The sequence below is a fragment of the Trichosurus vulpecula genome, chromosome 5, assembly GCF_011100635.1.
Source record: "Trichosurus vulpecula isolate mTriVul1 chromosome 5, mTriVul1.pri, whole genome shotgun sequence".
Taxonomy (NCBI): domain Eukaryota; kingdom Metazoa; phylum Chordata; class Mammalia; order Diprotodontia; family Phalangeridae; genus Trichosurus; species Trichosurus vulpecula.
In genome coordinates this window covers 117,941,021-117,956,462 of record NC_050577.1, presented here as the reverse complement: position 1 = coordinate 117,956,462, position 15,442 = coordinate 117,941,021, and the positions used below count along the sequence as shown (strand labels likewise).

Genomic DNA, 15,442 nt, shown 5'->3' with positions numbered 1-15,442 from the left:
TGTTCCTTCAGGTGTATTTTGTCATTTTTTTTCTAGCTGCATAAAATAACTTCTGGGAGAACACTGAATAAATTTAGTAGTATTGTCATTTTTCGTTATATTGACTCAGTCTATCCATAAGCAATTAATATTTCTCCAATTATTTAAATGTCTTTACTTGTGTAAAGTGTTTTGTAACTCTAATTTTCTCTCCTTGATGAATTTTGCCGGTAAGATAAAAAAAATGCTGATGATTTGTGTGAGTTTATTCTATATCCTACAACTCTGCTGAAGATGTTAATTGTTTCAATTAGTTTTTCAGATGACTTTCTAGGGTCCTCTAAGTAAATCATTATATTTTGGGAAAAAAAGAAAATTTCATTTCTCTTTCCCTATGCCTATCTTCTTGATTTCTTTTCCATGTCTTATAACTAGAATTCCCAGCATTATACTGAACAGTAATGGTGATAATGGGCATCCTTGTTTTATACTTCCAGTTTATTTCCATTATAATGCTAGCTCTTGGCTTTAGATAGCTATTACTTATTGTATTAAGGAAAGATCCATTTATTCCTTTGCTTTGTAACTTTTTTTTAAAAACAGAAATGGTCATTGCATTTTGTTAAAGGTTCTTCTCCATCCATTGAAATAATCATGGCTTTTGTTGGTATTATTTATTAATATGGCTAATATTTTTCATAATTTTATTAATAACCAACCCTGAATTTCCAGTAAAAATCTATCCTGGTTATGATGTATAATCTCTGTGATATGTTGCTATAATCTCCTTGCTTATATCTGATTTTTTTTGCATTAATATTCATTAGAGATATCAAGTGTATAGTTTTCTTCCTTTGTTTTCACTCTCCCTCATTTAGGTATCAAGACCATATTTGGGCAGGGGGGGGATGAAAGGGGTGGTGGTGTTAATTTTTTAATTAAAATACATCTGTTTTCTCCCATTAAAAAAAGGAACAGAAATCTATTTCCCCCTCGCCCAGTCTTCACTTTATTGGAAAGAAAAACAAATTCCTAATAAAAATATGCAGTCAAGTAAATCAAATTACCTCGTTGGCAATGTCCAAAACATGCATGTCTAATTCTGTACTCTAAGATAACTAAGATTATTTACATAAGAGGGAATTGTGTAGTTATATTTTACTAAGAATTTAGGAAACCACTTCTGAGTCTTTCAACCTGATGAAGAGATATATAAGCTAAACAGGATTAGATCTATTCTTAATATTTGGAACCAAATTAAAGGAAGTAATAGTCAGGACTATATTTGTATTACAAAAGGGATATAGTAGGAACCCTCTTTTTTCATTTTTTTTTTCAAACATTTTAGTAGCATTAGAATGAATTATTCTTTAAATGTCTGATACAATTTGCTTCTTCTAAGTCCATCTGATACTTAGTTGTTTTTTTCCCCCACTTTGGGAGCCTGCTTATGGCTTATTCAATTTATTTTCCTAGGATTTAGTTAAGTCCTATGTTTCTTGTTGTGTTAATCTGGGCAATTTTATATTTTTATATTCATCTATTTCAATTGTAGTTTTGTCATAAAATTGGGTAAAATAATCCCCAATCATTTCTTTCTTCCTCATTGGTTGTGAATTCACCTCTTTCATTTTTTATATTGATGATTTGGTTATCTTTTTTTTAAAAAGTAAGTTAGCTAATACCTTTTTTTTTTAAAGAGTTCAAAGTTTATAAACACCAGTTTTATTTATTAATTTAATAGTTTTTTGGCTTTCAATTCTGATAAATTCTTTGATTTTCAGGATTTCTATTTTGAGGCTTAAAAACCCTTCTTCTTCATAGTTGCATGCCCAATTCTATAATCTACTATTTCTCTCTTTTACTGATTAAAGTGTTTAGAAATGAAAATTTCCCCCAAGGACTGCTTGATTTAGCTACATCCTAAAAAATTCTGGTATACTGTCCTACTGTTGTCACTATCAATAAATTGTTTCTATTATTCATTTTTTGATCTATCCTTTAGGATTAAATATTTTTTTGCATTAGATCTACCTCAGTCTGAGAAGGGTAAACTGATGTCCTCCGATATCAGTTTTACTATTTCTCCACGTAACTCATTTGACTTTTCCTTTAAGACTTTAAATGCTACGGCATTTAGTGCTTATCTTTAATAATGACATTGTTTGCAATAACTTCCAGTAAAATGCAGTTTTCCTATTTCTTTTAAGTTGCCTACTTTTGCTGTTGCTTTGAGATCATAATTGTTATCCCTGCCCTTTTCACTTCAGCATAACAGATTTTGTTTTAGCCCCTTATTTTAACTACATGTACTTTTCTGTTTCAAGTATGTTTATTGTATGCAACATCACTGAATTTTGCTTTCCAATCAACTGTTATCTTTCATTTCATAGGTGAGTTCATCCCATTCACATTCAGTTATGATGGTTAATTGTGTATTTTCCTCCATCCTTTTTTCTTAAACTTTTCCTTCTCTTCATTGCCTTCCCCTTCTTCAAGATTTTCTTTTGTTTAATACTAATCTCTCCCTTTTTCTACCCTCCCTCTTTTATTCTCCCCTTTCCCTATTTCCCTGTTGAGTGAAATGTATTTCTACACCCAATTAAGTATATGTATATCCTTTCTTTCTTTGACCAGTTCAGAGGAGAGTTTCAAGTATAGCCAGTTCCATGTATCCCCACCCCCTACCTTCCTCTTTGCTTGTATAAACTTCTACATTTGTGGATCCTAATTACGTCGGATAATTTCTCTGTCCTTCCTCTCTCTTACCCTCTTTAATATTTCTCTTCCTTTGCCTTTCCATTTTTAAGATTAACAAAACACACCACCACCTAGGCCCTCTAATTAAACTTCCATACACACACACACACATGTATCACATCTCCATATATTAGAATGGAAACATTTATCCCTGTTTAGTGCCTTACGAGTGCTTCTTAAAATCTTTCTTTTGATTCCTATATTTGTATTTCTAACTTTCTACTCAGCTCTGTCTGCGATTTTCATCAGAAATGCTTAGAAGTCCTGTTAAGGTCCATTTTTTCCCCTCTAGGATTATATTCAGTTTTGCTGGGTAAATTATTCTTGGTTATAAGCCTGTTATCTTTTTACCTTTTGAACTATCATAATCCAAGATGTGTGCTCTTTTATAACTGTGTGGTTGCTCAAACTGTGTGATCCTGTGACTCCCCAATACTTGAATTCTTTATTTCTGTCTGCTTGCAGTATTTTTTTCCTTTTAACCAAGAAGCTCTGGATTTTGGCTATAACACACTCAGGAGTTTTCATTTTGGGTTTCTTCCAAGAAGTTATCAGTGGATTTTATTTCAACTTTGCCCACTATTTCTAAGACATCTGGACAATTTATTTTATGATTTTGTGAAATGTGATCTTTGGGCTCTTCTTTTTGTCATAGCTTCCTGGTAGTCCAATGATTCTTAAATTACGTCTCTTTATTCTCTAGGTTAGTTATTTGTTACTATGAGATACCTTATATTTTCTTCTATTTTTTCATTCTTTACTTGTTTAATTCACATACAGAATGAGATTTAAACCCATTTTAATATTTCTTGTTTCAATGAGTCATTGGTTTCCATTTGGTCAATTCTAAGTTCTGAAGAAGTTTTACCTGGGTGAGGTTTGTATTTCATGTTCCAAGCTAAAAGTCTCTTTACAAATCATACTTCCATTGGTCTCCTTTGGCTTTTAAAATCACTTTTAAAACTAAAATCACAGAACAAAAAACTCTTGCTCTATCTTCTCCAAAAATTCTAGCTGAACTTGTGTCCAAGCTGTGTTTTCCTTTGAGAGTTTTCTTATAAATGTTTTGGAGTCATTTTCTTTTTCTGGGATTGTGTCTTTAGCTGCCTCTGTCACCATAATAGCTCTTTATGGTTAAACTTTTTTTTTGGTTTGCCTGCGCTTCCTACTTTGTTTTTTGACTTTATGTTAGGGTCAGATTCTGTGTATGTCTGGAGCACTTCAGCACTAAGTTTTTGTCCCCCTGGTTCCTTCTCATACTTTCTTGGGATACTGAGTGTTGTAGCATTCCAGGAGCTCAGGTACATTTCAGGCTGGGGACTGATAAGCTTTCCATGCTCCCAAAAGGTAAAATCCAGGACAAAGTCTGATCACTGCCCTCTGTGTCTGAGCTCTACAAGTTCCTGATCTGGGTTTGGGCCTAACTGGTTTGTCCCTGGTTGGAAGTTCCAGTAGACTGGTGCTGGAATCAGATACTATCAGGCACCTAGAAAGCTCTGTGGATTCTAAATGACATAAATACAGGCTCTTCTGTGATCTAAGATTCCTGCCCTGGTTATTCTACTTGCCATGAACTTCAGATTGGGCTGAAGTGTAGAACTGAGACTCTGGCTCACTTCCTAAGGTCTGAGTCACACAACTACTGTTTGCTTTTGAACTTGTTCCTAGCTCAGCACACAGCCTACAGCTTGTGACCACTGTTCATCCTGGACTGCCATCCCTGAGCTCAGGCCCCTCCTCAGTCAGACCTGAATATGTGGTACAGAACTGGGCAGTAAGCAACAGAGATGCCAGCTGGCACCTGCTATTCTACCCTGCACAAGGTCACAGTCTGACTGGGATCTCTTTTTGCCCTGTACATAGCTCTGGTCCTTTTTAAGTTCTTGCATGTGATATACTCCTGGCGAGATCCTGCTCCCAGTGTCCAAAGAACACTCTATGCCAACCTGGGCTGGAAAAATGACTATGGGGTTTTTTCCCCTTGAACTTCCCTATTTGGATTGGTCTGGTGTGTTTTCTAGATCTTTGTGGAGGGGTTGTGTTGGAAGAGCTGGGGTATATTTTTTTCTACTATTCTGCTATCTTGGTACCACCTAATAATCAACAATTTATAGCACTGCCTCAAGCTTGCTGGACTTGGATTTGAGCTATATTACACATTAAATAGTGATGATAATAAAGAACTTAATACATTTCAACTGACTAAGTTTTATTTCAATAAAGATGTTAAGAACAATTTAATAGAATTGGCACTAACCCCTACTGACTAGAAATAGGACTCTGGCCTAACAACGACCATATAATAACTATAAAAGCTCAGCAGGAAAAGCAAGATATAAGAAGCCATTTACAAAAGAAGTGTTTGTGCTTGAAATGCACTTTATACCTACCCAAGCATTCCTGACTCTTTGGTCTTTATGATGTATAAGAACATCAATAACGTATGGAACATGTTATTTCTATCCTGAATTTAGAAAAAAAAATTAAGAAATATGAAAATTCAATCTGATAGGTAAATACAGTAAAACTTTATTACTTTACACCCCAATAATTAAAAAAAAACTCTTGTTTAATTCAGATATAGAATGAGATTTACTCCCTTATACCCTATAGGAAAAGTCTGCTAAGCAAATGGCTATGTGGAGGTAGGAGAGGAAAAAATGTAATTAGCTTACATAAAAAACCAAAACAAAACCTTCAAACATTGTCAAAGGATTTTAGCATTCAAATAATGTGCTAACTACAAATTTTCCTCATCTACTGTGGCAACATTTTGTCGGCCTTTTATGTTACTATATGTGCTTTACTAGAATTTGGTAGAGATAATAAATTAGGAATTAGCCATATGTAAATGGTCTTAGTAAACATGATGGTGGAAAAAATTGTCATTAGTTATCGATATTGGTGATTATTTTGGTGTTAATTTGCAGTAATGCATTTTTCTGTAAGTAAAACATTTCTCAGTTTCATAAAAGTCAAAGTAGTCCATCATGTACAAAATGTGTATATAGTAAATACAAAACACAAAAATACCTTTGGAAGACTGTAGACGTGACGCTGGTAAATCAGCTCATAATGGGGAGGATTAATGTTGCTCTGGTAGATGCAAAAAACGTTTTCATTTGTAATGTCTGCAGAGTATCAATTTGCAAAGAGAAAGCTAAGCTTAGAACACAGAGATATTCCACCTAAAAATCCCAATACCTCCTTTTCCAGACAATTCTCTACCTGGTTTATTTGGTGTCTGAACAAAGTGCTGAGAAGTAAATGTTTTTCCATCAGGATACTTAGGATGTGGAGGTAGTCGAGAGTCAAGGTAAGTGCAGAATACATGCATGATGATCTGTAAACAAAATAAATCAGCACTGAAAAATGGCAATCAACAAAAACAGATTCATCAGTAATTCAGACAGTGACTACAGTGAAAAGAGACTTAGGATAAACTTTCCTCTAGAACTTAGATCTCCCTAAGAAAGAATGGAAATGCATTATAAATGATTAATACTTGATTTATACAATTAATAATAATAAACACAACATTTCTGATAATCAGTTACAATTTAGCCAAGCCCACATAGCTAGATAGAACCAAAATTAACAACACATATACATAATTTCTAGCTGGTGCTTTAACATAAACATTTTAAATTCTTATTCTGACATAAAACAGTCTCTGGGCATAAATTTATTAAATAGTATTTAAAAGCAATCCTATTGACTCACAGCAGAATCGGTGGGCAGGTCTGTATCCCATTTTCGTGCTTTGAAGTCCCCACCTCTATTCCATCGGAATGAGCTCATGCAACCACCTTGAGAGAGTTCTATGATTGGACAGAATTGATATAAGGTTATTTAGAATCATGATGGTAAGAAAGAACGAAAAAAGAAGATAGTATCTGAGAACCTTAATGAAATACACCAATGATCTCCACAGAATATTTTTTCTTCTAAGAAAAAAAAAAAACCCAAAAAACTATTCCTAAAAGTCATTTAAGCAATGAAAACATTTTGCAGTAACAATTTTAAAAAATACTACTCACATCACTGATTTTCCTTCACAACCTCACCATGTAGGGAAGAATAAGGAAATTCTTTATGACTAAGTGTCTGAGGAGGTAGTGACTTTCAAGGTAGCTTACTTATTACTAAATAATGTTTCTCTCCTATTAAGGAGGCAGAGCAAAAAAGATCCAAGAAAGAAATACATTAACATTAATAAGATGACTAAGTTATTCTAAGAAACACAAATAAGTTAGGAGAAATAGTATTCGTATGTCTTATTCTTCTGGTGAAAGACATCAAGGAGAGAATCCACCTTTAGTATTCTGAAGAACACATAAATGATGTCTAAATATTCAAAATGCTTACACCTTGCATATAGGAAACTTATTTTTCTATACTGGTGACTAATAAGCTTTCAAACGCAGAGATATAACAAGCAGCAGCATGATGTAATAGAGAAACTAGCCTCAGATGGAGGCAGACTTAGGCTTTAGTCTTGCTTTTGTCATAACCTCTCACCTGGCAACTATACTACAGAGCAGATTGCTGATCTACTTTGATAGAGAATCTCCTCATTTAAGTTTGGTCCCAACACACACACAGACACACACAGGGGTAACAAGGCATAAGTGAAGTCCTCCCTTAGACATGTATTAGCTGTGACCATGTTCTCCTTCTTTCTGTGCCCTAGTCTAGAAGGTTTTAGGTAACAGATAAGTCTTCAATATTCACCAATAGAGAGTTTCCACCTCCATGTGAACATATGCCTTAGGGGTTGTGGATGACCAAGCATGGATATTCATACATATAAACAACAGCCATGATTTTGTTCTTATGGATACATTCCCTTCCACTGGTTGGGGACAGTAGCCCCCAACATACCTCAAAAGACAGTTTCTGTGAGTTGCTATGACTAATAAAATACAACACTTCTAATCAAACTTCTAGTAACGAGTGTGTCTAAATTTAGCTAGGCTGGTCTTTGGATGACAGATATATAAAGTCTGTCACAAGACACTGTACCTGAAATTTTTGAGAACCCAGGGTCACTTCTGTGTCACAATGATGAATCAGACTAGGACTTCATGAAGAAAAATATATAATTATACATATGACTTATGATTATTTTACAAATAAAATGGATTTTCCCCCCTTATCTTTCACGGTCCCCTTAAGGTAATGAAATAGCTAACTCAACAGTTTTTTTTAAAACCTTCAAAATAATAACTCACCTTTGATCCTTTCAAATAAGTATTCCTGGTTTGGAGTAAGGTCTAGATATTGCACTATAGTATTCAAAGTTGGAATGAGTGGGGCTTTGACCAAGGCAGCTTGTTTCAAGCTAGTTATACTAGCTTCTGGAAAAAATAAAGTGGGGAAATGAAATCCCATTACAACAAAAATCACATACGATGGATCATACTTCTTTAAAGAAGTATCCTCAAATATTAAATTCTTACAGAATGGGTTTTGATTTATCTTGACAGCAAGTATAAGTGCCTGCCTACTGACTTATTACCTTAGAAGAAATGTTGACAGATTACTTCTTCACTTACAGACTTTCATCTAAAGACTAAATCTACAAGCAATTAGCCAGAGAGATGTTATAAACTTTTATGTACCAGTAAAATCTGTATGACAAACACATCTAAATATAAAGATACATTTTTATTGTTAGTCCCTTACTGGATAATACTTAAAAAGTTGTCCTGAGAATTGCCTGTTGCACCAATAAGTGATTATTTTGTAGATAACAAAGTTCTTTCAATCAAGAAAGGGTACCATGCTACTCATGAAGCCATTAAAATATCACTAAAAGACAGAAAAGGCAAGCATAGTTGCAAAAGCATATTGCAGAGTCAAGAAATGACTTCTGAGAATACATTCAATATTCTGGCATATTTTTGTTTATAGTCCAGAGAAGAAAGTGGCTAAAAAATACCCTGATAATAAGAAAGAGCTACTGTATAATCCAAATGATCTAAATATTCCTAAGAGCAATTATTCACAGAGCTCTGCTTCATTCCAAAATTCTTTGTTCTTAAGTCTTTTTACAAAGAGCTGCAATTTCATCTGAGTGGGTACTCCCTCTCCTGAGGAAGACTGCAATCCATCTATAACCTAGCAGCTGTCTCTGAGAATTGATGTGACAAAAAATTGATCATCCTGCAGCCAACGTGGCAATGAGCCTCTGAATTTAGGCTGGATTACAGACAATGGAATCTGTCACCACAGAGCTTCCACTCTGCTGGCACAGCCTTGGAGACCCAGGGATCGGTTACTTCCATGCCAAGAAGCAATGAAGTTGGACTTTAGTTCCACGGCTGTTTGCCACAGTACATGATAAGGAAGAGTACATGTATCATAGGTACATAGGTACCTGAAGTACTTCTGCCATTTTTAAAAAATAGGTTAAAAGTCTAAAAATAGGCGATTTAAAAATTACCAAGGTCATACATTCATTATACTTTTGGATTAATGAAGAGAGGCATATTTTTGCACAATTTAACAGTGAATCTGCTTCATTGAAATTTGGAGCTCTAACACTCAGTTTTATGGCTGAAAATCTGTCATGCATGAACAATCAACATATAGTCTGCCTAAGAGTTTATTATTATTATTGCAACAGTGAAAGGATAATTAGAAAAAATAGTGAAAAGAAAACCGGTTTTCAATTTGTTCTATTAGTTTAATTGCTTTGCTCAATTAACAACATTTGGGCATTAATGTTTTTTTTTCCCCCAACTTCAGGTGTCAGTGCAGAACAGCTGAACGAAACTGGCTAAATAACTTACTCTCGGTATAGAATTTTCTTCTAATAAGAAGCACTCAAGAAAATGGAAATGCTCATGTATACTTTTGTCCATACCTCCTATTTGTAGCTCTGGGCAGCCCATTCTTCTCATTTGTGTACTGACAGAATCAATTTCTTGGACAAGTGGCACTAATATTGTTTCATTGATCCACTATTAAAAAAATTAAAATAAAGCAACATAATACAGAGCTAAACCACAGTTAATCAGAGTACACCATTTGTGAATGTTATAGATAGCAGATTTATTGCTCTAATAAGGCAATTTTCAAATTTATACTTTTTGGTTTTAGAACTAAGGGATATATTCTAAATTATTCCTGTTTGCCAACAGACTCCAACTGCAGATCCAACTCTTGGAGAGCTGTAAATTTTAAATGTATTCTTTCTGTTTCAAGTTTGTTCACTGTATGCAACAATAGTGGACAACTAAAAGAAATAAATAGGTAAACTAAATTTTACTGAAAGTTATCAGATAATGTCAATATTAAACACAAGCATCAAATGCCACAGCATTTAAACTTTTAAAGGGAAAGTCCATGAGTTACATGGAGAAATAGTAAAACTGATATTGGGGGAAATCAGTTTATCCCTCTCAGACTGAGGTAGATCTAAGCCCAAAAAATTTAATCCTAAAGTTTAGGTCAAAGAACAAATAATAGAAACAGTTTTATTGATAGTGAAAACAGTAGGACAATATACCAAAATTTTTTAGGATGTACCTAAATCAAGCAGTCCTTAGGGGGAAATTTTTATTTCTCAACACTTTAATCAATAAAAGAGAGAAATAGTAGATTAAAGAATTGAGCATGCAACTAGAAAAAAATTATAAATTTATATATAATTTAAATATTTAAAATTTTCTATTTTATAAATTTAAAAATTTTATTTCTTAATTTGATGAACTCAGCTTAGATGTCACTCCTCTGTCAAGTCTTCTTTGATTCCCCCTTATTAGTACTACTCCCTCCTTTCCACAATACACCATTGTATTATATTTGTGTATGTGACATATAGACCCAATAAAATACAAGTTTTTTTCAGGGCAGAGTACTTCCCTCCTTTATTTCCTCAATGCCTAGCAGAGTGCCTTGAAACAAAGGCACTTAATAAGTGTTCATTAATATTTTGTGCATATGACATTGAAACTACAATTTTCTTAGATAACCCACAAATATATTTTTTAAAAATTTGTTATTTTCAACATTTAAAAAAAACATTTCCATATTGGCCATGTTGCCAAATAAAAAAGCAAAAAAAATAAGGAAAGTGAAAAAAATTATACTTCACATTCAGAGTTCATCAGTTCTCTTTCTGGAGGTGGAAAGCATTTCTCATCATGAGACCTTTGGAACTGTCTTAGATCACTGTATTGATCAGAATGGCTAAATCTTTCACAGCTTATCACTGTTATGACACTGCTATTACTGTATACAGTATTCTCCTGGTCCTGCTCACTTCACTTTGTATCAGTTCATGTAAGTCTTCCCAAGTTTTTCTGAAAGCATCCTGCTTTTCATTTATTAAAGCACAATAGTATCCATCCCAATTATATACCACAACTTGTTCAGCCAATTCCCAATTTTTTGCCAACTCAAAATGAGCTATTATAAATATATTTTAGTACATATAGATCTTCTTCCCTTTCTGTTGGGATACAGACCTAGTAATAGTATTGCTGGGTCAAAGAGTATGCACAGTTTTATAGCTCTTTGTGAATAATTCCAAATTGTTCTCCAAAATGGTTAGACCACTTTACAACTCCACCAACAGTGCATCACTGTCCCTATTTTTACGCATACCCTTTAGCACTTGTCATTTTCCTTTTCTGTCACATGTTAGCCAATCTGATAGGTGTAAGGTGGTACCCCAGAATTACTTAATCCACAAATATTAATTCATAATTGCTGTTGTTCAGTAGTTTCAGTGATGTCTGACTCTTCATGACCCTATTTGGGGTTTTCTTCCCAAAGACACTGGAGTGGTTTGCCATTTCCTTCTCCAGCTCATTTTACAGATGAGAAACTGAGGCCAACAGGTTTAAGTTACCTGCCCAAGGTCACACAGCTAATGAGTGTCTGAGGTCAGATCTGAACTCAGGAAGAGTCTTCCTGACTTCAGGCCTGGCACCACCTAGCTGCCCCTACGCATAATAGTGACATGTTCGCTGCATTATAACCGCATTACAGCAATGACAGAACTTACATTTCTAAACTTGGCAGTCCATGAATCCATGTGTTCAAGAAGCTGTCGATTCATAGTCACTCTTGCCCACACCTACAATCAATGTAGAAAAGGTTTACCAGAGACCACAGCGGTTCTTATTTCCACAACTTTAAAAGTGCCTTATCAATGCTGAGAAAATCTTTAACTGGTATATACAGACATCACCACCTACTCAATTACTGTGTTCTGATTTTTCTTTTGTAAGTACTTATGAATTGCTATTCAACTCTATTTAGCTTTTTAAAAGATCAAGTTAAAAGTACAAAAATAGACACGTATAAAGTATAAAAGAAACAAACTAACTAAATCTAAGTAAAACAAAATAGCTAAGTGAACAGACTCCGGTATGTGTCAAGTGTAATATGGCACAAGCATTTGTTGGAGGATGACAGAAAACACTTTCTTTATAGCAGTTTCCGCTATCTGACATAATGAAAAGTGCTACCTAATTCAGCACAAGGCACACAAACAATATCAGTCCGTTACACCGTGAGCACCTTCAGGGACTGTTTTTTGCCTTTCTTTCTAACCCCACAGCTTGAAATAGTGCCTGGCATACAGTAGGCACTTAATAACTGCTAGCTGGCCGACAAACAGCAGATTTTCCATTTTTTACCAAGCGTACCAGACAGTTGATGATTACTGTTATAGTCTATTTATAACGGACATGTAGGTAGGGCTTTCAAATTTGCAAAGCACTTACCTAGGTTATCTTATTTTAGCCTCACAATCAATATTACAGTGATTGTCATTCCTCCTTTACAGATGAGAAAGTTGAGGCACGCAGAGATTAAATGATTTTCTCTTGGCCATCCAAGCAGTAGGTTTTGGGGGGAGAATGAACCCAAACTTTCCCAGCTCTAATTCCAGTACTCCGCACACACCTCAACTTAAAAGTTGAGATTAAAATATTTTTTAAAGAACTTCTGAGGATTTGCAAATCGTAAAGTCATCATTTTTTTCCACTTACCTCTTCTGCAGCCTGTTTAGAACCAAGGTCAGTTTCATCCTTGTTAGCACTTGGGGCCTGAGACCTGCAAGCCAGCTGGTATTGAAATTTCTTTAGCGTCTGTGCATAATCGCCCATGGAGCGACTATAGTTCCAGAAAGTGGGACTGCTAGAAGGTGAAGTAGAATCTGTACTCCCTGTAATTATCAATTTAGCAAGCATCAGTTTATTGTAATCATTGTCACAATAGGTCAAAAGACAAGTGTCCACTATGTAACATTATGCTAGGCCCCATGTTCAAAAAGATGGAATTCCCTCCTCACTGAGTTGGTAGTTTTCCCCCCAAGTAAAAGCAACTGCTGAGATTAAGAGGTCATGAACTTACTACCAAATGCTCTTCTTTTGCCCCCATATTTACCTCATGCCATACTTTGTGCATGTGTGTTTTATCTCCTCTAGGAGATTGTAATCTCCTTAAGGGCTGGGACTCTTTATCATTTTTTACCTTTGTATCCATAGCTTTGTGCATAGTGAATTGAATTGGGGGCTGTATGCTGATAAAAAATAAGTTATTTCAACTCACAGAGTCCTTGGAAAAATCAAGTGCAACCTTTTTATTTTATAGATGAGAAAACTGAGACCCAAAATGGTTAAATGACTTGCCCCAAGTTCCACAGCTACTTAATAGCAAATCTGTAGCAATAAACTCCTATTGCTTACTCTCAGCCTTCCACTGTACCACAATGCCTCCCAAAGGAAATGGCATATTCTTCTGACCACCCTGTATATAGAAAAAACAAATACCACGATCCAATTTTATTATGACTGAATGAAATCATTTTTTTTTACCCAGCTGAACCCTATGTTGCTTCTCTTCTTCCCCTCGAAGAAAATTGTCCAGGGTTCTGAGATCTGTCATGTAGTCTTCTTTGCCAGTTGGAGAGTTATACACAGTTGGTGAAGCCCGGTACCGAGATCTCAAGCCAGAGCTCTCTGCTGGACCAATGGTTGTAGGATATGGAGAACAACCAGGGGAAGGACTATAACCAGACATCTATTTGGAATAAGAGATATACTTTAAAAGCTGCAACTTAAAGGCAGGAAGACTTTTTTTTTTTAACCTTATTTGTTAGTCTAGTTTGAAAATGAAACCTCTTTCATCTGGATGATATGTACTACAAACTCCAATTTCTCTAGTGCTTAAAGCTTTGTAAAGTGCTTTCCTCATAATGATGTGAGGTGGTCTGAGGCAGAAACAAATAGAGGTCAGTAGGTAAACTGAGAAAAGATTACTTCTTTCAATTTCACTTAAAGTTATGGTAAGTTACAATTTCTTTCACGAAAATGGAAAGCAAAGTGTAACTAGAATTTGCCAGTATTCAAAGCAGAAATCATGAGCAATACTATACAGAAGTTACATCAAAATAAGTTAGTCAGGCCCTATACCAAATATGCCATGTGCACAAGACCTGCTTTACCTAAGTTTCTAAGTGCTAACTCAAAAAACACTGCCAACTTCACAAAATTCTCTCATTTCCTTCCAAAATCAGATTTAACATATTTTAATATATACAATGTTTTTTAAAAAGTTAATCAAATGAAAAAAACATATTTAAAAGACAACAACATTGGGTAAATTTTACTTCTAAGTACTGCTACTCTAATAATGAGCAACACAAAATGCAACAAGAAAAAGATCGCTCCTGGGGCCAAGGCTGCCCATGAGATGATCCCCAACAATATGCTTCAGGCACTCAAATGTCTTCTAATTTCCATATCTCTTTATCCTGGTCCTATCAGACCACAATGATGAGTGACTAGGAGAAAGACTACGGAATCTGAAGTACAAGTTTCAAGCCCTGGTAAAGAGTCCTAACTTTTGTTTTCAATTGGAAAGATGCTCAGATAAGGCTTACCTTACTATAACTACTGCTAGGTGCGTAGGTCACTCCACCAGGGCTGTAAGAACCACTGCTGCCCGATGACAGGCCTTGAAGTTGAGGGCTATATCCCGTCATAGTGAACTTGGGGCTTGTACTGGGGGAGCGAGATGGGCTATAACTCAACACACTCTGGCCCTGTATTGGAGGAGAAGGTGTAGAGGGAGGAATATTGTTTGCCACCAGTTCACGTGGAGGAGTGGTTTGCACAACTGGAACAAAAGGAAAAGGCAAAATGGAGGTTAGCAGCCCTGGGTACTTAATATGCCTATTTTCTATTCCTAAGGAGTCAAAGTCAGGAAAGGCACTGTTATTTTTAAAAAGAACAAAAACTTCATGATACTGAGACCTAAGTCCAGGAGCTTAGGAATTACAAGAATTAGGGTATTTTAAAATTCTAATAGAGTCAGTGTTATAATAGTAAAGACGTTTGAAGAACAGAACCTAAAGGACCTAGAGAAGTGTCAACAAAATGATTCAAGAGAAAGAAAAATAATTTCTAGGAAGAAAAGTTTAAATGGTTGGGGTTGTTTTGTCTGGAAAAAAATAATAAAACAGAATATGTTTCTATAGACATTTCCTGTTAACAAAATCCCTCCTCACAACAATCCTGTGAAATAGATAAATGCAAGTATTATGTCCCCTATTTTACAGTTCAAGAAACTGAGTCTCAGAAAAGTTATGTGACTTACCACCAGGTCACATGGCTATAACTAGGATTTGAATCCAGGTCTTCTGACTAAGAAAAAGGGTGCTGTTTAAGTATATGAAGGA

The 15,442-nt window shown here is 35.1% G+C and overlaps 1 protein-coding gene across 1 annotated transcript in view; it reads right to left on the bottom strand.

The window, feature by feature from the left end:
- The window catches only part of TMEM209 (transmembrane protein 209), a 29,050-nt gene that overhangs the window by 3,561 nt on the left and 10,047 nt on the right, over window positions 1-15,442 (bottom strand). The window contains exons 5-14 of the mRNA XM_036759362.1: window positions 14,645-14,880; window positions 13,578-13,782; window positions 12,750-12,925; window positions 11,759-11,830; window positions 9,611-9,707; window positions 7,974-8,099; window positions 6,463-6,560; window positions 5,968-6,082; window positions 5,773-5,870; window positions 5,130-5,203 (exon numbers count right to left, since the gene is read on the bottom strand). Coding sequence (XP_036615257.1) covers window positions 5,130-5,203; window positions 5,773-5,870; window positions 5,968-6,082; window positions 6,463-6,560; window positions 7,974-8,099; window positions 9,611-9,707; window positions 11,759-11,830; window positions 12,750-12,925; window positions 13,578-13,782; window positions 14,645-14,880 — 1,297 coding nt within the window. The remainder of the gene's footprint in view (window positions 1-5,129; window positions 5,204-5,772; window positions 5,871-5,967; window positions 6,083-6,462; window positions 6,561-7,973; window positions 8,100-9,610; window positions 9,708-11,758; window positions 11,831-12,749; window positions 12,926-13,577; window positions 13,783-14,644; window positions 14,881-15,442) is intronic.